The sequence below is a fragment of the Dermochelys coriacea genome, chromosome 10 (genome assembly GCF_009764565.3).
Source record: "Dermochelys coriacea isolate rDerCor1 chromosome 10, rDerCor1.pri.v4, whole genome shotgun sequence".
Lineage (NCBI taxonomy): Eukaryota > Metazoa > Chordata > Testudines > Dermochelyidae > Dermochelys > Dermochelys coriacea.
This window is the reverse complement of record NC_050077.1, coordinates 1-24,080: the sequence shown is the minus strand read 5'-3', so window position 1 is coordinate 24,080 and position 24,080 is coordinate 1. Positions and strand designations below refer to the sequence as shown.

At 41.9% G+C, this 24,080-nt stretch overlaps 1 protein-coding gene across 9 annotated transcripts in view; it reads left to right on the top strand.

The window, feature by feature from the left end:
• The window catches only part of UNKL (unk like zinc finger), a 129,464-nt gene extending 106,414 nt beyond the window's left edge, over positions 1–23,050 (top strand). For 2 of the 9 annotated variants that reach the window (XM_043494037.1, XM_043494034.1), the window contains one exon: positions 21,724–23,048. In XM_043494037.1, the coding sequence (XP_043349972.1) occupies positions 21,724–21,914 (191 nt within the window). In that variant the 3' untranslated portion in view covers positions 21,915–23,048. Of the gene's footprint in view, positions 1–21,723 lie in introns of all 9 variants that reach the window. The other 7 variants (XM_043494033.1, XM_043494039.1, XM_043494030.1 and 4 more) reach the window with 5 other exon arrangements.
• The last annotated feature ends 1,030 nt before the right edge of the window (positions 23,051–24,080 follow it).

The window sequence follows — 24,080 nt, the reverse complement described above, 5'->3', positions numbered from 1 at the left end:
CACAAGAACTGTTTTTTACATAATTGTAAGCAATTAGTATTACCAATATTTACTGTAATTAGTGTAGTTTTTGCCTGTTGGCATGTGGGCTTGTTGTTTTTGTTTTTATTTTCAGATTTTTGAGAGAGAGCATTTTTTCCTGGTACCAGTTATTATGTGTTTTCACATCCCTGTAGCCTGCGCCGCTTCCTGCAGCTCTCATTGGCCGGGAACGGTGAACCGCAGCCACTGGGAGCTGCGGGCGGCTGTGCAAATGTAAACAAACTGACAGCCTGCCAGCGGATTACCCTGACGGGCCACATGTAGGCTGCAGGTTGTCCTCTACTTCCTCTACTGTCCTAGAAGGTTTAATGAGATCCCCATTTGAGCTGTTGGCAACTTGCTCTTTGCTATATTTATCCATGAAGATAATATTTAAGTAACAATTATCAGTCAAAAGAATTGGGGAATACAGGAATTTATGGCAGGCGTTCTTCATAAAATATTCAATAAGGATAAGGTCATCCTGAGGTCCCATCCCAAGTTCTTGCAGAAAATAGTTGCTGATTTTCATTTGAACTAAATTCATTTGCCAGATTTCCGCCCCCCATAGGTGTTGACACTGTGGGCTGGAGCACCCACGGGGAATAATCAGTGGGTGCTCTGTGCTCACCGGCAGCCAAGTTCCCCACCCCGCCCCAGCTTACCTCCCCTCGGCCTCCTCCCCTGAGTGCACCGTGTCCCCGCTTCTCCTCCCAGTGTTTGCCGCTGCGAAACAACATTCCTCCTATAATATATATATTATATATATAATATATATATATATATATATATATTATATATATCTTCCTACTGTATTTTCCACTGCATGCATCTGATGAAATGGGTTTTAGCCCACGAAAACTTATGCCTAAATAAATTTGTTAGTCTCTAAGGTGCCACAAGTACTCCTTGTTTTTTTAGGGGTGTGCATGGTGCTTTACCATATTTAAGTACAATTAATGTTGTGCTGAAAGCTGATTGATGTGTGAGAACGATTCTGAGGCGAACCCAATCCGCAGAAATTACACAGAAGAAACAATTCAATTGAAATCTTTAGAATCTGTCATTATCATGATTATTTGTGGGGGGGGGGGTGTGAGTGTGTGTGTATATAAATGGCTGCCTGAGCTCAAGTTTATAATCAGTGAGCATAGATGCTCTCATTCCCTCCTCCTTACTCTACCACCAGCTTTATTCCAATTATACCTTCAGTAGTTCTTCCCTTCTCATTCACCCAATACCTCACGTTCGCTCTCACCTTTCTAACACACTCTCCTCATCCTATATCCTCTTCCTCACTTTCACTCAATAATTGACCCAGACATTTTTCTTTTTCAAATCATTGTCTTTCTGCTTCCTTGAAAGGTGAGGTTATTTGCTTCCTCTACAAGGCAAGGAGGCATTTGTATTGTGTTAAAGAGGCTCCCTTGCATGACAGACACTGGGCAGTTCGTAGTACCCATCAGCAACATATGTGGCTATGTATCTACATGGCTTTGGGGAACCTTGATTGCTACTAATTTTAATTATTTATTGTATAAGTGTCCACTTTGTGTTATAGAGCACAGTGGAGAGGGTGCATGTCATAACGAAGCATGAGGATGGGGGGGTTGATGGGGTCCCTCTTTCAGTCAGTCATGATACAATTCAACTAGGGCTGTCGATTAATCGCAGTTAACTCAATGCGATTAATTCAAAAAAATTGTGATAAAAATTAATTGCAATTAATCACACTGTTAAACAATAGAATACCAATTGAAATGTATTAAATATTTTAGGATGTTTTTCTACATTTTCAAATACATTGATTTCTATTACAACACAGAGTACAAAGTATACAGTGCTCACTTTATATTATTATTTTTATTACAAATATTTGCACTGTAAAAACTGGTAAATAGTATTTTTTAATTCACCTCATACAAGTACTCTAGTACAATCTCTTTATTGTGAAAGTGTAACTTACAAACTTACAAATTTTTTTTGTTACAAAACTGCACTCAAAAACACAATGTAAAACTTTAGAGACTACAAGTCCACTCTGTCCTACTTCTTGTTCAGCCAATCACTAAGACAAACAAGTTTGTTTATATTTATGGGAGATAATGCTGTCTGCTTCGTATTTATAATGTGAGAAAGTGAGAACAGGCGTTTGCATGGTACTTGTGCAGCCAGTGTTGCAAGGTATTTATGTGCCAGATATGCTAAAATTCGTATGCCCCTTCATGCTTCGGCCACCATTCCAGAGGACAAGCTTCCATGCAGATAATGCTCTTAAAAAATAATGAATTAATTTAATTTGTGACTGAACTCCTTAGGGGAGAATTGTACATCCCCTGCTCTGTTTTACCTGCATTCTGCCATATATTTCATGTTATAGCAGTCTTGGATGATGACCCAGCACATGTTCATTTTAAGGACAATTTCACAGCAGATTTGACAAAATGCAAAGAAGGTAACAGTGTGAGAGTTCCCAAAATAGTTACAGCACTCAACCCAAGGTTTAAGAATCTGAAGTGCCGTCCAAAATCTGAGAGGGACGAGGTGTGGAACATGCTTTCAGAAGTCTTAGAAGAGCAACACTCAGATGCGAATACTACAGAACCCGAACCACCAAAAAAGAAAATCAACCTTCTGCTGGTCGCGTCTGACTCATGATGATGAAAATGAATATATGTTGATCCGCACTACTTTGGATCGTTGTCGTGCAGAACCCATCATCAGCATGGACGCATGTCCTCTGGAATGGTGATTAAAGCATGAAGGGACATGTGAATCTTTAGTGCATCTGGTACATAAATATCTTGCAACGCCGGCTACCACAGTTCCATGCGAACGCCTGTTCTCACTTTCAGGTGACATAGTAAACAAGAAGTGGGCAGCATTATCTCCTGCAAATTGTAACCAAACTTGTTTTGTCTGAGTGATTGGCTGAAGTAGGACTGAGTGGATTTGTATGCTCTCAAGTTTTACATTGTTTTATTTTTGAATGCAGTTATTTTTTGTACATAATTCTACATTTGCAAGTTCAACTTCCATGACTTGTATTAGGTGAATTGAAAAATTCTATTTCTCTTCGTTTTTGCAGTGCAAATATTTGAAATAAAAATAATAATATAAAGTGAGCATTGTACACTTTGTATTCAGTGTTGTAATTGAAATCATTATATTTGAAAATGTCGAAAACACCCCAAAATGTTTAAAGAAATGGTATTCTATTATTGTTTAACAGTGCGATTAATCATGAGATTAATTTTTTTTAATTGCTTGACAGCCCTAAATTCAACTAAATAAAGGAAATAGGACAATGTGTGCTTATAGCTCTGACCATTCCACAAGCAGCAATGAGTGGGGAGCCAGGCTGAGAGAGCTGTTTACAACTTCAAACTGCTTACACCTACTTGCCCCTAGGATTTCCACGGTGTTGTCTGTTATTGCTGCAGCCTAGACTTTTCACTAAGAGTAGAAAAAGCAATAAAGGTGGATAGGGATTGGGGGTAGAGAGCCCTTTAGAACCCCTGAGTTCACATTCACCCGTAGATCTAGTTCTCCCATAGACTATCTGTTACTGTGGGTTAGCTTCCAGAGTCTATTGGTTTTGTTTTTGAAGAGGAAAAAAGGAGGCCTAACTATTCAAAATAGAAACATAGTTTTGACTGAAAGTGTTCTGGGAGGGAGTTAGGTGAAGACAGATCTAGTCCATTGTGGGTTGACTAGGAGAATTGAGAACTATGACATCACAAAGGAGCATCAGGAATCTCCTGCCAACCACAGACGTGATGAAATGAAGGAGAGCAGAGTTGGAGAGGTTTTTCTTAAAAGTATGTTTGTCATGTTCTGGGCTGCAATCCAGACCACGGCAGGGTTGTGTCACTGCCTGCCTTGCAACCCTCAATGCCTCAAAATGCTCTGCTGCTGTGGTTTTCTTGTCAGGATGCTTCCAATCAAGACACAAGCATGCAGAATCCTGAGTGTTTGTGTGCTATGCAGCCCTGGTCCAGTGCTCTGACCCCAGCAGCCTGCCTACAACACAGCAGCCCCATTCTGGAACTCACCACTCTTTGGTTACTTTTTGCAGAGATGACCCCAACACACTCCCTCTCCCAAATTTCCCCAAAACTACGCTGAAGCATCCAGCCCTCTCCTGGAACACTCAGAGAAATAATAATGTTTGTTTGCTCCTTTAAAGAAACAAAAGCACATCACAGCTTATTAACTTACCTGGGGTAAATGCATCCTTCTATTCAAGCAGAGCACTGAGTTGGTTTATTGTAAAAATAAAACAAGTTTATTAACAAAAGAATATTGGTTAAGTGATACCAAGTAAAAGGAATAAAGTTAAGGGTTACAAACAAAAGTAAAAATATGCTTTCTAATTGCTAAGACCTAACTTAACAAGTTACAATCTTTGTTCAAGATCCTTACCAATCTTCCATTCCCAGAGACTTCAGCCCCCTTGTTAGAAGGACTCGTCGTTATCAGCTTGCGAGAGCTTGGGCCTCTTGTGTGCAAGATGGCTTCTCCTCTCCCCTTATATCTTCCCAAACTTACTGTTTTGTCCGGATGACCTCATGCTGTTCTTCTCTTCCTGTGGGCTTCCCGGCCCCCCGCTGATTCATATGTAAATGGGGTTTCCAGTGTTTTTGGTTGCACTTGGTTTAATTTCATCGGAGACAGGTAGATAGCTCCCTTAACTCCTGTCTGGGAGAAAACCTATTTCTCCCTGTGTTTAGTCACAGATTTTAAAGCATAATATAATTAAATATCCATATTTCCTCCTATAGTGTTAATATAGTACATACATTTCACAGTGATATTAGTCTCCAATGTGTCTTTAGCTTTCATAAGATCTTACTTGATACACTTTTATAATACAGTAGTATTATATGCGATCAGTTGATTCAATTACTTACCATTTGAAGTTCAGACCCCCTGTGATTATAGCGCAGATGAAGTTTTTCTCTCCTGTTGGGGGCGTAGCTGCCATACTAACTTCTCCCCAGCTCAATAGCTTGTTTACGTTTTATATAAATGGACCATTATTGTCTCTGCCTGAGACAAGTGTAAGTTCTTCTGTCTAGGGCAAACTGGGCTCATGCTTTGCTTGCCAAACACATTTTAAGTACATAATGCTAACACGTATTCATAATTCTTTGTACACACCCTGTGCATACAGCATTCAAGAATATTAATGATCAGTGACTTATTAATTTTCCAACTATACCCTTACATGCCATCTTTTATATACAGATTATAACAACTGTATTAGGTGCAGTGAGTATTTCAGGCTTGACAAGAGCTGCTGACACAGAGTAGTGAACTACAGATGATATTATAGCATAAGGGACAAAGACTAAAACACAGAGTAGTATCCCAAAATGCAAGCAATATAAATCGCCATGAGTTTATTCAGTTAAGGAGTAGTTAAAGTCCAGTGTTCACCAGGTTGGTGAGGCCCTCTGGACCCTATCTTGTTCTCCATGGGTTTTTCCTCCCATGGTCACTCTTAGTGCACCCCAAACACACTATTTTTAGTGCTGTTTTTTCCTACATGTGTCTGAAAAGGAGAGGACCCAGTATTTATAAAAGCCCCAGACTTCTTTTCTTTCCCAGCTTTGTGACAACAGGGAGGTGATTCTGCATATTCTGACGCAGGGAAGAAAGGTAAGCAGCAGGATACGGACCCTGGACTTCAGGAAAGCAGACTTTGACTCCCTCAGGGAACAGATGGCCAGGATCCCCTGGGGGACTAACATGAAAGGGAAGGGAGTCCAGGAGAGCTGGCTGTATTTCAAGGAATCCCTGTTGAGGTTACAGGGACAAACCATCCCGATGAGTCGAAAGAATAGTAAATATGGCAGGCGACCAGCTTGGCTTAATGGTGAAATCCTAGCGGATCTTAAACATAAAAAAGAAGCTTACAAGAAGTGGAAGGTTGGACATATGACCAGGGAAGAGTATAAAAATATTGCTCGGGCATGTAGGAAAGATATCAGGAGGGCCAAATCGCACCTGGAGCTGCAGCTAGCAAGAGATGTCAAGAGTAACAAGAAGGGTTTCTTCAGGTATGTTGGCAACAAGAAGAAAGCCAAGGAAAGTGTGGGCCCCTTACTGAATGAGGGAGGCAAGCTAGTGACAGAGGATGTGGAAAAAGCTAATGTACTCAATGCTTTTTTTGCCTCTGTTTTCACTAACAAGGTCAGCTCCCAGACTGCTGTGCTGGGCAACACAAAATGGGGAAGAGATGGCCAGCCCTCTGTAGAGATAGAGGTGGTTAGGGACTATTTAGAAAAGCTGGACGTGCACAAGTCCATGGGGCCGGACGAATTGCATCCGAGAGTGCTGAAGGAATTGGCGGCTGTGATTGCAGAGCCCTTGGCCATTATCTTTGAAAACTCGTGGCGAACGGGGGAAGTCCCGGATGACTGGAAAAAGGCTAATGTAGTGCCCATCTTTAAAAAAGGGAAGAAGGAGGATCCTGGGAACTACAGGCCGGTCAGCCTCACCTCAGTCCCTGGAAAAATCATGGAGCAGGTCCTCAAAGAATCAATCCTGAAGCACTTAGAGGAGAGGAAAGTGATCAGGAACAGTCAGCATGGATTCACCAAGGGAAGGTCATGCCTGACTAATCTAATCGCCTTTTATGATGAGATTACTGGTTCTGTGGATGAAGGGAAAGCAGTGGATGTATTGTTTCTTGACTTTAGCAAAGCTTTTGACACGGTCTCCCACAGCATTCTTGTCAGCAAGTTAAGGAAGTATGGGCTGGATGAATGCACTATAAGGTGGGTAGAAAGCTGGCTAGATTGTCGGGCTCAACGGGTAGTGATCAATGGCTCCATGTCTAGTTGGCAGCCGGTGTCAAGTGGAGTGCCCCAGGGGTCGGTCCTGGGGCCCGTTTTGTTCAATATCTTCATAAATGATCTGGAGGATGGTGTGGATTGCACTCTCAGCAAATTTGCGGATGATACTAAACTGGGAGGAGTGGTAGATACGCTGGAGGGGAGGGATAGGATACAGAAGGACCTAGACAAATTGGAGGATTGGGCCAAAAGAAATCTAATGAGGTTCAATAAGGATAAATGCAGGGTCCTGCACTTAGGATGGAAGAATCCAATGCACCGCTACAGACTAGGGACCGAATGGCTCGGCAGCAGTTCTGCGGAAAAGGACCTAGGGGTGACAGTGGACGAGAAGCTGGATATGAGTCAGCAGTGTGCCCTTGTTGCCAAGAAGGCCAATGGCATTTTGGGTTGTATAAGTAGGGGCATAGCGAGCAGATCGAGGGACGTGATCGTTCCCCTCTATTCGACACTGGTGAGGCCTCATCTGGAGTACTGTGTCCAGTTTTGGGCCCCACACTACAGGAAGGATGTGGATAAATTGGAAAGAGTACAACGAAGGGCAACGAAAATGATTAGGGGTCTAGAGCACATGACTTATGAGGAGAGGCTGAGGGAGCTGGGATTGTTTAGTCTGCAGAAGAGAAGAATGAGGGGGGATTTGATAGCTGCTTTCAACTACCTGAAAGGGGGTTTCAAAGAGGATGGCTCTAGACTGTTCTCAATGGTAGCAGATGACAGAACGAGGAGTAATGGTCTCAAGTTGCAATGGGGGAGGTTTAGATTGGATATTAGGAAAAACTTTTTCACTAAGAGGGTGGTGAAACACTGGAATGCGTTACCTAGGGAGGTGGTAGAATCTCCTTCCTTAGAGGTTTTTAAGGTCAGGCTTGACAAAGCCCTAGCTGGGATGATTTAACTGGGACTTGGTCCTGCTTTGAGCAGGGGGTTGGACTAGATGACCTTCTGGGGTCCCTTCCAACCCTGAGATTCTATGATTCTATGATTCTATATGCTAGATGTTAGAAAAGCACTCACATTCTACTTGGACAGGACTAAAGACTTCAGGAAGTCCCCTAAACTATGCCTTTCATTCACGGAAAGATCCAAAGGCTCCGTAATATCAGCTCAAAGACTATCCAAATGAGTCTTGGATTGCATTAATCACTGTTATCAAGAGTGCAGTCTGTTGCCTCTGTTTGGAATCCATACTCGCTCCACTAGGACAATTTTTACCTCGTTCGCATTCCTTAAAGATGTCCCTATCTCGGAAATCTGAAGAGCAGCGATTTGGGCCTCTGCCCACACTTTCACAGAACATTATGTGAACACTAGAGGTTTGGCCTCTGATACCATATTCACCTCCACAGTATTCTCTGTAGTAACAGATTCCACTCCGAAGCCCCAGCCCTCAATGGGGGATACTACTGTGAAGTCACTTACAGTGAAATACCCATAGGTATGCTACTTCAAGAAGAGGAAGTTACTCACCTTGTGCAGTAACAATGGTTCTTTGAGATGTGTGTCTCTATGGATGCTCCAAAACTCACTCTCCTCCCCTCTGTTTCAGAGTTCTGCATAAGGGGCTCTGCAGCAGAGGAGGAACTGAGTGGGGTTCGCCCATGCAGCGTTAGATAGCCTCAAGGCAGACCACGAGGGAGGGAGAACGTGTGGGCTGAACAGACACTGCTACCTAAAATACCTTCTTAGATGTGCAGGGGCGCAGATACACTTACAGCAGAGCATCCCTAGGGACACACATCGGGAAGAACCATCATTACTGCACAAGGTGAATAACTTCCTCTTTTAACTGCAACTGACGTTTTTCCCCCCCAGACAGTTTCTTTATTTCAAGTAATAGCTTGCTTTGTTACAGGGCAGAAGTGCTGTATCTGAACATTGGATTCTTTCTTTTGCTCCCTGCTGTGGTTTTCATGTTGAGTGATGGAGAATTATTCAGATCCTTTCCAACCTAATTCTCAGTGGCAATGGGAATGGAGCAGATGCAGGGTGGGTAATTAATTTGCCAATCCAGTCAAGGGTGGGTGTTTGAGGTAACCTTATTAGGGTTCTGTTTCATCTTGCATTCTAGAGTGGAGATGATTAAGTTCCCATGCCAATCACTGTTTCTGATATTAGTGGGGATGAAGATTGATGTAAAAAAAGAACAAAACAAATCTGAAATTTAAATGGTTTCACCTAATTTTTAACTTATTTTTATAAGTGAAAAACTGTATCTCTATGTATAAGTTAACAGCTCAGAGTATTCATGCTTGTTTTGTTGTAAATTGGGTATTTTTGAAAATAAAGCATTCTTTATCTTTTTTAACTTCATGTTCCACTCATCCACACAAGTATATAACCTTTATAGACATTATTCATTTGTTTTCTAAATGCATTACATTCTTTTCAGAGTAAATACACATTCATGAAGAACTGGCTGTATGGCTGTTGTATAATGTGATAGAATAGGAACAGTGTATTGCATTCATTAGAGAGACAAAGTGAGTGAGTAGTATCGGGGGTAGCCATGTTTGTCTGTATCCACAAAAACAACAAGCATCTGAAGAAGTGGGGTTTTTTTACCCACGAAAGCTTATGTCCAAATACATCTGTTAGTCTTTAAGATGCCTCCGGACTCCTTGTTGTTAAGGTGGGTGAGGTAATAAAAGAGAGAGACAAGCTGATTTTTCAATTGTGTGTAAAGTTGAAAGCTTGTCTCTCTCACCAACAGAAGTTGGTTTAATAAAAGGTATTATCTCACTCACCTAGTCTCTAATATCCTGGGACCAACGCAGCTACAGGCACACTGCATATTGCATTCATTGGCAGATTCTGTGGCTTAGCATGTGATTAGGGAGTTGCTGTGATTAGCTGATGCATCTGAACAATTTTGTTTAAATTGGTGTGTAACAGAGACCAGGAGACTGCAGACAAGTGAGTCAGCACTTCCAGAGAGGGTAAGTTAGGCATCTGATTTCTTTCAGTAGAGAAATCAATGAAGAATATTAAATGAAGGATGTTTTCGCCAACTTTATAATAAGTGCATAGTTATTTTTCTAAAAAACTTATTCGATGAGCTGTGAGATGCAACTGAAAAGAAGTGATTTTAAGCTATTCTTAAATTACAGATTCTTTAAGAGTGCAAATCCTGGTCAGTCTTAATTTTCATAACCAGTGTTTAAATATTCAAGTAAATCATATTTTACTAAGAAAAATATTCTAGCTGAAATATTTTGGTTAGTTGGATGTAATGTTATTAATATGACAGTAAAATACATACCAGTGTAGTAAATTTGCTTTAATTTAAAAATTAAAATATGAAAAAGATCAAAATTGAACAAAATATTTTAAAATGCTATATTTCATTTTCAGTAATACTTTATTGACATGAGAAGCTGGACAGATGTTGCAAAGCACAATGTCAAATAAATCTGGGCTTTTCATGATATACTGTATTTGATTATTTTTGATGTTCCGGTTGAATTAGGTATTGAGGTAAGCAGAATGTTGCTTTTCTTACTGTAAATATTCTTATGGTGTGTGTGTGTTTTTGCATAAATAAAAAAATGTACTGCTGTTTCTGTTAACAGAATCAGTAGAATTGGGCTATCTGCGATCTCTTTTATGCATACATTGCTGTGTTTACAGTGACTTATTGCCTTTTCTCTCTCTCTAAAGCAAGGACTTAGCCTCTTGAGTTACTGGCATGTGTGAATATAATCTCCTCATAAATCATGTGCTCCAGCCCCCTAATAATTTTTGTGCCCTCCACTGGACTTTTTCCAATTTTTCTACATCCTCCTTGTAGTATGGGGCCCAAAACTGGACACAGTACAAATAGAGGGGAATGATCATGTTCCTTGATCTGCTGGCAATGCTCCTACTTATACAGCCCAAAATGCCGTTAGCCTTCTTGGCAACAACGGCACACTGTTGACTGATCTCCACCTTTTCATCCACTGTAACCTGTAGGTCCTTTTCTGCAGAACTGCTGCCTAGCCACTTGGTCCCGAGTCTGTAGCAGTGCATGGGATTCTTCCATACTAAGTGCAGGACTCTGCATTTGTCCTTGTTGAACCTCATCAGGTTTCTTTTGGCCCAATCCTCTAATTTGTCTAAGTCCCTCTGTATCCTATCCCTGCCCTCCAGCGTATCTACCTCTCCTCCCAGTTTAGTGTCATCTGCAAACTTGCTGAGGGTGCAGTCCACGCCATCCTCCAGTTCATTAGCGAAGATATTGAACAAAATTGGCCCCAGGACCAACCCTTGGGGCACTTTGCTTGATACTGGCTGCCAACTAGACATAGAGCCCTTGATCACTACCTGTTGAACCCGATGATCTAGCCAGCTTTCTATCCACCTTACAGTCCATTCATCCAGCCCATACTTCTTTAACTTGCTGGCAAGAATACTGTGGGAGACCGTGTCAAAAGCTTTGCTAAACTCAAGCAACAACATGTCCACTGCTTTCCCCTCATCCACATAGCCAGTTATCTCATCATAGAAGGCAGTTAGGTTCGTCAGGCATGACTCGCCCTTGGTGAATCCATGCTGACTGTTCCTGATCACTTTCCTCTCCTCTAAGTGCTTCAAAATTGATTCCTTGAGGACCTGCTCCATGATTTTTCCAGGGACTGAGGTGAGGTGACTGGCCTATAGTTCCTCCTTTTCCCTTTTTTAAAGATGGGCACTACATTAGCCTTTTTCCAGTCATCTGGGACCTCCCCCGATTGCTATTAGTTTTCAAAAATAATGGCCAATGGCTCTGCAATAACATCCGCCAACTCCTTTAGAACCCTCGGATGCAGCGCATCCAGCCCCATGGACTTGTGCTCATCCATCTTTTCTAAATAGTCCCGAACCACTTCTTTCTCCACCTCCTCTCCATGCTGTGCTGCCCAGTGCAGTAGTCTGGGAGCTGACCTTGTTTGTGAAGACAGAGGCAAAAAAAGCATTGAGTACATTAGCTTTTTCCACATCCTCTGTCACTAGGTTGCCTCCCTCATTCAGTAAGAGGCCCACACTTTCCTTGACCACCTTCTTGTTGCTAACATACCTGTAGAAACCATTCTTGTTACTCTTAACATCCCTTACTAGCTGCAACTCCAAGTATGATTTGGCCTTCCTGATTTCACTCCTGCATGCCTGAGCAATATTTTTATACTCTTCCCTGGTCATTTGTCCAATTTTCCACTTCTTGTAAGCTTCTTTTTTGTGTTTAAGAACAGCAAGGATTTCACTGTAAGTCAAGCTAGTCGCCTGCCATATTTACTATCCTTTCTACATATCAGGATGGTTTGTTCCTGCAACCTCAATAAGGATTCTTTAAAATACACCCAACTCTCCTGGACTGCTTTCCCCCTCATGTTATTCATCCTGCCCATCAGGATGAGTTTCAAGTGACTACAAGTATTAAGGCATTAAAATCTAGGGCAGCTCTTCAGGCGTTGGGCATCTACAAGCCAGGACAAAAAAAGAGGGTTCAGTCCCCAATCCCAGCATAGACTGTGCACATCTCCGTACATGGCTCAATGCCACTATGAGCCACAGAGAAAGAAAGGCAAATTCCCCAAGCGTAAACCATCTGGCCCACAATCTTCGTCATCCCAGCCCTGTACGTCCAAACACCAATTTTGATGAGTGAGTCAAGGCACTGTTAGTAGACTGCTCCCCCCAACTAATTCAGCAGACCATCACTTTACACCCATTTGGTCACCGATTGGCAACATTCCACGGTCCCTGGGAATGCATAACATCAGACTGATGGGTCTTTGAGATCGTTCAAACTGGGTACTCCATTCATTTAACCTCCCTTTCCCATCCCTCTTCAGGGACCCTTCTCATGAGAGTTTACTGCGAGAAGAGGTAGATGGTCTCCTCCAGTTAGGAGCCATAGAACCGGTACCTCAAAATCTACGAGGCAAAGGGATCTACTCTCGTTATTTCCTAATACTCAAAAGGAAGGGAGGTTGGATACCCATACCAGACTTGAGAACTCTCACTAAGTGTATCAATGCTCAAAAGTTCAAGATAGTCACCTTGTCAACAATCATTCCAGTATTGGAACAGGGAGATAAGTGTCCTGAAGGTCAAAGGTTGAAAAACAGTTTTCATATTTCCAATCCTGCCAACTCTCAGACGATTTCTCAGATTCACTCTGGGCAAAGAACACCACCAACAGAGGGGTGATTCCCTTCAGCCTGTCATTGGCCCTGAGAGTATTTTCCAAGGTCCTCTCAGTGGTGGTCAGTCACCTGCGCTCCCAAGGGATCATGATTTATCCATACCTGGATGACTGCCTCCTCAGAGGCCAATCCCTCCAAGAGGCTCATCAAGTCACCAAAGCTGCAATGCATTTGTTTATGGAACTTTGCCTACGGATCCAGAAATCAACCCTCATTCCAGTACAATGGCTGTAATTAATAGGTGCTGACTTTGACTCGTTACAGACTAGACCTCTCTTGCCTCAACACAGGTTCCTCTCCTTGGTCACGGTTTTTTGAGACCGTTCAGAGCAGCCCTCAAATATCAGTTTGACTCAGTCTCCAAATCTCGAGGCATATGGCAGCAAGCACAGCAGTGATACCATGTGCCAAGATTCACATGAGATGTTTTCAAATGTGGTTCAGCTCAGTTTACAGACCAAACAGACACAGACTAGAAAAGCTCTATCACCACCCACCAGGATCAAAAACTCCATAGACTGGTTGAAGGACCAGCCAATGTTTGGAAAGGGATCCTCTTCCTGCAAGCCCCACTGTCATTACTTCTCACCACTGACGCATCATAAATAGGATGGGGCGTGCATCTAAACGGCCTCATGACACAAGGCAAGTAGTCGCCCATGGAGATATCTCTTCACATCAGTCTCCTCGAGCTAAGAGCAGTCAGGAACGCCTCCCCCCATTTCCTCCCGCTGATCAAAGGATCCCATATGACGATCCTAATGGACAACATAGCCTGTCTGTACTACATCAAGCGATGGGGGAGCCAGGTCTCCCTCCCTCTCTGTGGAAGTGATGAGGCTATGGAACTGGTTCATCTCCCATTACATCCTACTGTCCGCAGCTTACCTCCCAGGCACACAAAATTCAATAGTGGACAGTCAGTTGCAAATTTCCACATGACCACAAGTGGGAAATAGACCCAACAATACTTCATGACATATTCAGACGTTGTGGGATGCTGTCCACAGACCTGTTCACCACTCACTTGAACAAGAAATGTTCACGCTACTGCTCCAGGGCAGGGATGGGACAGCATTCCATGGGTGATGCCCTCCTCCCCAGGGATAGGGACCTTCTCTACAGGCCTAGTACCCTTACCTGTCACAGCTTGTGACATGCCTCCAGATCCCTCTCTCAACCATTCCACACTTTCTCTAGCAGAAGAGAGGCTGTATCGTACATCCCAACTTGGTAGTCCTCCACCTCAAGGCATGGCTCCTGCTTGGTTCCAACACCTAGAAAGCTCCTGTTCAAGGAAAGTATGAGAAGTTCTATTACACAGTAGAAAGTCCTTGATATAACATACTTCCCTGCAAAAATGGTCCAGGTTCCAGATTTGGTGCAAGTCCCAACAAATCTCCCCAACATCTGTAACTGTTCCATGTATCCTAGACTATGCATTGACCCTAAATAGGTCAGGACTATCTTTAAGTTCTCTCAGGATCCACCTTGTGGCTATAAAAGCTTTCCACCAACCTGTAGAGGGGTTCTCTGTGCTGTCAGACCCAACTACTAAAAGGTTCCTCAGAGAAATAGTAAATCTCTTCCCACAACCTTGACTTCTTACCTCCATGTGGGACCTAAACCTGGTTCTGAAAGGACTGATTAGGCCTCCCTTCAAACTCATGGACATCTGTTAGTTGAAAACAGCCTTCCTGATAATAATTATCTTGGCTGGGAGAATAAGAAAGATAGTGACTCTGATGGCACATCCCTCCATATATTTTTTCCAGACAAGGTTGCATTCAGGCTGCATCCAAAATTCATCCCAAAGGTAATGTGACAGTTTGGATCACAGAAACCCCTTTGGGACTGCCACCTGATGTGCCTACACTACCTCTGAGCCCGTTTTCCCTGCAAGCTTGGGATTTCAGTACCTTGCCTTGTTTGAGCCAGACATGCTTGCCTGCTGCAAACACAGATCCAAGTCTGAACCACGTCCCCTTACAAGCTGCAGGCTTAACTGAAAACAGCTTAAGAAGTGCTTCTATCTCCAGCATTCAGATACCCAGCTCCAAATAAATCTGTTTTACCCTGTATAAAGCTTATACAGGGTAAACTCATAAATTGTTTGCCCTCTAAAACACTGATAGAGGATGTGCACCACTGTTTATTCGCCCAGGTATTAATACTTGCTCTGAGTTAATTAAGTAAAAAGTGATTTTATTAAATATAAAAGTAGAATTTAAGTGGTTCCAAGTAATAACAGACAGAACAAAATAAATTACCAAGTAAAATAAAATAAAACACACAAGTCTAAGCCTAAGTAGAAAACTGAATACAGATAAAATCTCGGCCTCAGAGATGTTTCAATAAGCTTCTTTTTCAGACTGGACTCTTTTTCCTAATCTGGGCCTAATCCTTTCCCCTGGTACAGTCCTTGTTCCAGCTCAGGTGGTAGCTAGGGGATTTCTTATGGCTGCAGCCTCCTTTGTTCTGTTCCACCCCCTTATATATCTTTTGCACAAGGTGGGAATTGTTTGTCCCTCTCTGGGTTCCCACCCCTCCTCCTAAATGGAAAAGCACCATGTTAAAGATGGATTCCAGTTCAGGTGACATGATCACATGTCACTGTAAGACTTCATTACCCACTTACCAGAACGCAGGTGTACAGGAAGACTTACAAGTAAACAGAGCCATTTACAACCAATTGTCGTGGTTAATGGGAGCCATCAGGATTCCAATCCACCATTAATGGCCCACACTTTGCATAATTACAATAGGACCTCAGAGTTATATTTCATATTTCTAGTTTCAGATACAAGAATGGTACATTCATACAAATAGGATGAATACATGCAGAAGAACATAACCTTTGCACAGATATGTAACATGGCATATCTAGCATAAAACATATTTCAGTTGTCATATTTACATTCATAAGCATATTTCTATAAAGCATTATGGGATGCAACGTCACAGGTAACCTCTCCATTTCACATGAATCTTTTGATTCACCTTCCAATCTTTTACCCAAACCTCACCAGGACAACATGAAGGCTATACTGCATATTTTAGATGTTAGGAGAGCCCTGGCCTTCTGTCTGGACAGGACAAAGGCTTCAGGAAGTCCCTTAGATTCTTCCTCTCCATTGCGGACAGATCCAAGAGCTCAGCAATATCAGCCAAAAGACTCTCCAAGTGGGGTCTTGAATTGCATCAGATAGTGTTACCAAGTTCACAACATGATCCCTCCAGACTCTATTTGTACACACTCCATGAGGTCAATCTCCTCATCCATCGCCTTCTTCAAGAATATCCCTATCTCAGAGATTTGTAGAACAGCGACATGGATGTTAAGCCACACTTTTGCGGAACACTATGCCGTTACTGGATACTCTGCCTCTGATGCCATCTTCAGCTCCACTGTGCTGTCATCTGTTACTGACCTGATTCTGAAGTCCCAGCCCTCAAGAAGGGGTACTGCTAGGGTGCTCCACTACTCAAAGAAGAAATTATTCATCTTGTACAGTAATGACAGTTCTTTGAGATGTGTGTCCCTATGGGTGCTCCACAAACCATCCTCCTCCCCCTCTACTTCGAAGTTCTTGTCAGTGGCTCTGCGATAGAGAAGGAGCTGAGGGGGGTTAGTCTGTGCATGCTGACTAGCCTCGTGGTGCAACACGAGGAGGGAAAGCGTATGTGAAGGCCTAACAGACAATGCTACCAAAGTTCTCTGATCAACAGCGCAGGGACACAAGCACACCTACAATGGAGCACCCATAAGGACACACATCTTGAAAAAACATCGTTAGTGCACAAGGTGAGTAACTTCTTCTTTCTGCACCCTTTCCTTGACAAAAAATGGCCACTTGATAAGTGATGGCCCATCAGCTTTCATGACACCTGGCTAGGTGTCAACTTGTCCTTTGTCTTTGAGAAACAGGTTTACCCACTCCCCAGATTTGTCTGGTAAATTCACTTCAGTCATGATTTAAGCTTATGTTCTTAACTTTACATATAATGTTGTTATATAGATTTTACCATGATATTATTAACAGTTAGTTTTTTCAAATGATACCTTACAAGATGTATTTTATACAAAGATTATTACAGTAGTGTGTAGGGTGTAACTATAGGGGTGTATTCTGTTACAATAGGTCACCCCAATTAAGCAACTTCTGCTACATGTATCTTGGCTTTTTAAGAACTGTATTGTTCTGTGTTTATGTGAAAGAGATTTTCAAAGGCAAAAATGGGAATTAGGTCCCTAACTGTCATTTGTGCCTTTTGAAAATCTCCCCTGTAATATGTTGAATAACTATTTTCTTAAGATTGACATCTTATTTCTTTGTTGCTTCATTCTTTTCAGGTGCTCGTGTTCCATTGAGATGTTAGCAACAGGTGGACATTTCAAACTGATTTACATTAGGCAACAAATGATGCATTTTGCCTCAGCTATCAATAATTAATTCTTATTAATATTTAAGAATGTGCCTGAAGTTTTAGACATCTCGGTAGATACTTTTGTGAAATTCTGCAGGTGTAACAATGCGGCAGAATTTTCTTTTTTTATTAGATTTATCTACTTTCTGAGACTGATTTTTTTGTTTTGTTTTTTAAGGCAAGAAGATAAGACTGTTTTATATATAAAACGTGTTATGTAAAGAAAACATCTGGGATCTGAGGCTCAATAATAGCATAGATTCAATGTGCTATAGGAAGTCTTTAAATTTCAGCAAAAAGATTCCAGAGAATTATGAGAACATAAAAGTTAGAAATGGAAAAGACCAGTTGGATTATTTCTAGGAGGTCAGTGCAAGATTATTCCGCACAATCATTTTCTAGTGTTCAGTCTTGCTTATTTTTAAAAATGGCCTTTCCACCAGCTCTCTAGGGCATTCCAAGACCTAATATTGCTCACTTGCAGAAAGTTTTTCTTAATGCTTGAATAGAAAAGAACACAAAGGAATTCCTATTTGACAGACAGAAGTAATTTTTTGGATGTGATAATTCTGTTTTTTGTTGAGTGATGATATAATTCATTTCTTTTTGTGGAAATGGTGCACTGAAATTGCTAACTGGGGTCCAGTTAATTGAACTACTAAATTTATGTGTCAGAGGGGTAGCCATGTTAGGCTGGATCTCTAAAAGCAGCAGAGTGTCCTGTGGCACCTTATAGACTAACAGACGTATTGGAGCATAAGCTTTCGTGGGTGAATACCCACTTTGTCGGATGCATGTAGTGGAAATTTCCAGAGGCAGGTATAAATATGCAAGCAAGAATCAAGTTAGGGATAACGAGGTTAGTTCAATCAGGGAGGATGGGGCCCTCTTCTAGCAGTTGAGGTGTGAACACCAAGGGAGGAGAAACTGCTTTTGTAGTTGGCTAGCCATTCACTGTCTTTGTTTAATCCTGAGCTGATGGTGTAAAATTTACACATGAACTGAAGCTCAGCAGTTTCTCTTTGAAGTCTGGTCCTGAAGTTTTTTGGCTGCAGGATGGCTACCTTTAAATCTGCTATTGTGTGTCCAGGGAGGTTGAAGTGTTCTCCTACAGGTTTTTGTATATTGCCATTCCTAATATCTGATTTGTGTCCATTTATCATTTTACGTAGGGACTGTCCAGTTTGGCCGATGTACATAGCAGAGGGGCACTGCTGGCACATGATGCCGTATGTTACATTGGTGGAAGTACCGATGATCTTGTGGCTGATCTGGTTAGGTCCTGTAATGGTGTCACTGGTATAGATACATGGGCAGAGTTGGCGTCGAGGTTTGTTGCATGGATTGGTTCCTGAGTTAGAGTTACTATGGTGCGGTGTGTAGTTGCTGGTGAGAATATGCTTCAGGTTGGTGGGTTGTCTGTGGGCGAGGAATGGCCTGCCTCCCAAGGCCTGTGAAAGTGAGGGATCATTGTTCAAGATGAGTTGTAGATCACTGATGATGCATTGGAGAGGTTTTAGCTGAGGACTGTATGTGATGGCCAGTGGAGTTCTGTTGGTTTCTTTTTTGGGCTTGTCTTGCAGCAGGAGGCTTTTGGGTACACGTCTGGCTCTGTTAATCTGTTTCCTTATTTCCTCATGTGGGTATTGTAGTTTTGAGACTGCTTGGTGAAGATCTTGTAGGTGTTGGTCTCTGTCTCAGGGGTTGGAGCAAATGCGGTTGTACCTCAGCGCTTGGTTGTAGACAGTGGATCGTGTGGTGTGTCAGGGATGGAAGCTGGAGGCATGAAGGTAGGCATAGCAGTCGGTGGGTTTTCGATATAGGGTGGTGTTAACGTGACGGTCACTTATTTACACCCTAACCCTAAGACCATGGACAGTCCGCCAACCTGAGGCATATTCTCACCAGCAACTACACACCGCACCATAGTAACTCTAACTCAGGAACCAATCCATGCAACAAACCTGAATGCCAACTCTGTCCATCTATCTATACCAGTGACACCATTACAGGACCTAACCAGATCAGCCACATCATCATCGGTTCATTCACCTGCACTTCCACCAATGTAACATGATAAAGACGACCCAGGAGCAGACCTTCTTGATGTTTAAGAGGAAGGGCATTAATAGTATCTAAGCTAATGCCAGATAGCACTTGGGAGTTCAAAAAGAGACTCTTAACGATCCGAAGAGGAGTAGATTCTATCTGCATGGAGTCCAGGGGTAAGTGAGATGTGAAAGGAGGGAGAGAGAAGGAAGCATGAGAGGTTAGATGCTGATTTGAGCCTAGAACCTTAGTTAAGCGAGTTAAGGGAGGACAGGGCTGGACTTTTAGTTTGAGAGATTTTCAAAAATGAATTTTTTGTATTACGCTCATTCTGTCTGCCCAGTGAGGTTCCATTAGGTAGAATTGTGAAGCTTTGTGATACACTTTTAATGTAATCTTTTTTCAGGATTGTGAATACATTTATTTTTAGCTTGAGACTGTTTTGGGGGATAAATTAATTGTGGTGCATTCTCAAAGGAAGACAGCATAATCAAAGGAAAATGTACATTGATGACCAGGAAAATTATATTAATGGTGAGATCTTTTAGAGTCTGGAAAAAACTATTAGTTACAATAATTCTGTTTGCCATAGTTCCTTCTCCTCCCTTTGTAGTCAAAGAGACAAAGCACCATGACTATCAGGAACCTACGTATCAGGAACCAAGGAAACAAAAATTGTGCTAATTGTGCTGTGTATGTAAGGCACCAGACCATCTACTTCCCTCAAGTCAGAGACATCCAAAGCATGAATTTATCTGAGATAAATGAAATATAGCTGGGGGAGAGAATTCAGGGAAAAGATGGGTGGGAAGAGAGACAGCAACCTGATTTCCCCTTATTTTATGTCCATCTTTTCCAACTCTATTCACAGAGATACTATAGAACAGGGGTAGTCAATAGGCAAACCTCAGGCCAAATCCAGACTGCCTGATGCTTTTGAACCGACTGTGAAATTTTTTTATTTACTACTACTTATTATTTATTATTAAGGATACAATTTTGTCATGGAGGTCATGGATTCCATGACTTTAACAGACCTACATGACTTCTTCGGCTTCAGCCCTGGCCATTGAAGCAGCAGCTGGTGGCCGGAGCAGCGGCCAGCAGTCAGCTCTCGGCAGCAGGACGGAGACTGTTAGCCTGCCCCCGGGTATTTTTAATAAAAATTAGAGACAGGTCATGGGCTTCCATTAATTTATTATTATTATTACTGTTTTTGTATTATTTTCTCTGGAGTCTGGACATTAGTTATACCTTGACCAAGAAATTTGGACCGTGACAAACCATAATTAATTACCCAGGTGTAGAAAAAGCAGTGGATGTAACAAACAATACACTGAAGGGGCAGGCTTTTTTTTTACTGAGTCACCTGCAATAATTTGAGTGAAGGAACTTCTCGTAGAAGTAGAATCCAGCTGTTAATATATGGAGATGACTGTCTTGCTGCCTTATGCCCATAAACTGTCAATAAAGTGGATACATCTCTGTAGAAGTGACATTGGACAAACTCCAAGGTTTGGCATCCAACTTCATTGTACACCAAAATGCATTCTCTTTCATCTTACAGTGGAAGGTTTAGTGGTGATGTGAGCAAATGCTTTTCCCAACCTCCTGTAGAAATACAGTCCACAAGACTGCAGAGTCTGAACTCATCCTCTTCCATTTGGCTTCATTTACATAGAAATAAAATAACACAAATTTCAGTTCAAACATTGTCACCGGACTTGGTTGGTCATAGGACCATTCCTCCATCGGGACTGTTCAGCCCCAGAGCACCAGTGCCTCTCATATATTCAGGTGGGGTGACAAGTGAACATGTTTAACCCTTTCCCAGCAGGATTAACTACTCTTTTTTCTCTTTCTTAATTTCTAATCCATAACAGTGTCTCTCTCTCTCTCTCTCTCTCTCTCTCCTCGACCTCCCCACCTTTATGCACTACTTGATTAACACACGAAAAGATTTCTAGTAGACGAGAGGCAAAATCACTGTCTTACAAGAGCCAGGGACTTTCCTTTATTATACAGTAGCTACAATGGGATCCTGATCTAGGTTTTAGGATCTTCTAGGCATGACTGTAATAGAAATAGAAATAATAATAATAACGGTCCAGATAATATTGTGAAGTTCCAGGAGACATAACAGTTTTATCAATAATGCAGATACATTTTCATTAACATAATATTTTATTTAACAGGCTCTGCTTTAGATCTACATTTTAGTGATATAAGTGTCGCATCCTTAGATAAAGAATTAGAAGATCAAGAAAACAGTGACCTTGGATTAACAAGTAAGAACTCAGTTTACGAAAGTTATCCATTTTCATGTATTTATTTAAAGTATTTTTCTTCCCTATCAGACTCTTCAGAAGATTTATCATACAGCTGAGACTCACATAGCAACTAAAAATGTTGTCGACAGCCATACTGTAAACTTTGGCCTTGATCTGGCAATTGACTCTGCCTGCGTGGATCCAATTTCAGATTCGGAAACTTTGACTATTATTCTACAATTCTATTTAGTGGAAAAAATGTGAACAAGACTTCTTTAAGGAAAACTCTTTTTCCAACTCAGTCCCAAGTTCAGTATCTTTCTTAGGAAAATCAAGATCTTGGCTCCCTTATATTGTAAACTTCCTGTTTGTATTATATGTGCAAGGATTATAAGTTATATTGAGATTCATCAGAGACAGTGTTTAAAGTAAGCAGGACCTGAACATCTTGATTTTAAAAAAAGTTGATTCTGTTTTTCCTTAATGAGTGACTAAAAGGAAATAATGCAAAGAATAATCATATTTGAAAGAAGGAACGACCAGTTAATTTGAAGGTCTGACTGGCTTTGTTTTACAGAGCTCACTCCCGGCTACCTACATTTTCCTCTACTTTATTTGCTTTCCTGCTTAGAACTGAGAGAGAATACTTCATCCAGTTGGCCTGTTCTGAGAAAGGAGAGGAAGAGAGAACACAGAGGAAGAGCAGTATTGGGGTAGAGAACATGGGAGGAAGGATGAAAGGGAGAAAAACATCAAGGAAGAAACAGTTTAAAAATGCCACCCTTTCTAGATGAAAGCAGAAAAGGAAGGAGAAAAAGAATGGAAAAATAGGAAGTTAAAACTGAGCCATTGTAGTTTTATGAAATATTTAATTTGACATGCATTTCGAAGTGACAACTGTTAAGAAAATAAGGGTATGTTTTCATAACATCCCCATGGAGCAGTGGAAAACTAAAGCAACATTAAAATAAATTATTAGTGCATTGATAACCTGGTCCATGCTGGCTGTTTCCTTAAAGCACATACGTTCTGTTGACATTTACCCCAAGCCTTTCTCAAATTTTTGGTGGTGCCAATACTGAGTTACCAGGGGGATGGGAACATGGAGAGGATCTCTCCTGACCATACTGTGACAGGATCCCCCTGGGGTGCAGCCTGGGACTGTGGGACTGCTGTGCCCCCTTAACTCTCTCCAGCCTGGGCTGTCTCTCTGAATGCCTTGCTAGTGACCAGCAGCAACTCCGCCAGGGGCTGTGATCTCTCAGCACAACAGCATGTGGAGCCCCACACACCCAGCTAGATTGCATGAATGCTCCCAGAGCCATTCATGAGTCACACAGAGAAAGGCACCAGAGCCAAATCCCCCCAGCTCCCAGCACTGTACCTCAGGAATATACTATCTTGCCCTGCTCAAGATGGGCAGTGCAGATTTATTAATTGGTTCACCACTTCAGCAATGGAAAGTGGTTATACACCAGCCTTTGCAAAACCTGAGATTTGCCACACACTTCATACAAAAGATAAACAGTTAAACAAATGTATTGACTATAAAAGATAGATTTTAAGTGATAGGCAAAAAGTCAGAGTTGGTTATCAAAAGAAATAAAATATAAGCATGCAGTCTAAACTCTCAATCCTGTTAGACTGGGCAACATCTAGATTAAGCAGTTGCTCACCCCATTGGATATTGCAGTCCTTAATATACAGGTTTGTTCCTTAAACCTGGGCCAATCTCCTCTGTTAGAGTCTTGGCTTCTTCTCAGTGTCTTAGTTGCTTGCAATGTAAGTGTGGGAAGGAGAAAAGGCCTAGTATGTGTCCACTCTGTTTTATACCCTCAGTCCATGTGCTTGGAAAACACAAGTCCAAGCATGTCTGGGTGGGCCTTGCTGAATCTCTAGGCAAGGCTGAGCAATTTGCCTGGTGTGGCCTCATGCAATTGAGTCATTGCATCATAGCTCCCTTGCTGGACAGTGGTTGTTGATGGGTTGATTGATACACCATCCCGGTGTTGGCTGCTTTCTTTGCTGTTGCCTCTGGGGAGCTAATGTCTAGCTGATTCCCCAACTTGCAGCATGTTTTAGTGACCACCATACAACACAATTCTCAACTTGATAGGAATTAATGATATACACATGCATAGAGAAATGACTTTCAGCAGATCATGCCCTTTCCCCTGATACCTTACAAGACATGCTTTATATGTAAGATCATGATTATATAAAAATGAGGAATATGGAGGTTCCAGAACACTCCCCCAAGGTAATGATTGTCACATATACAG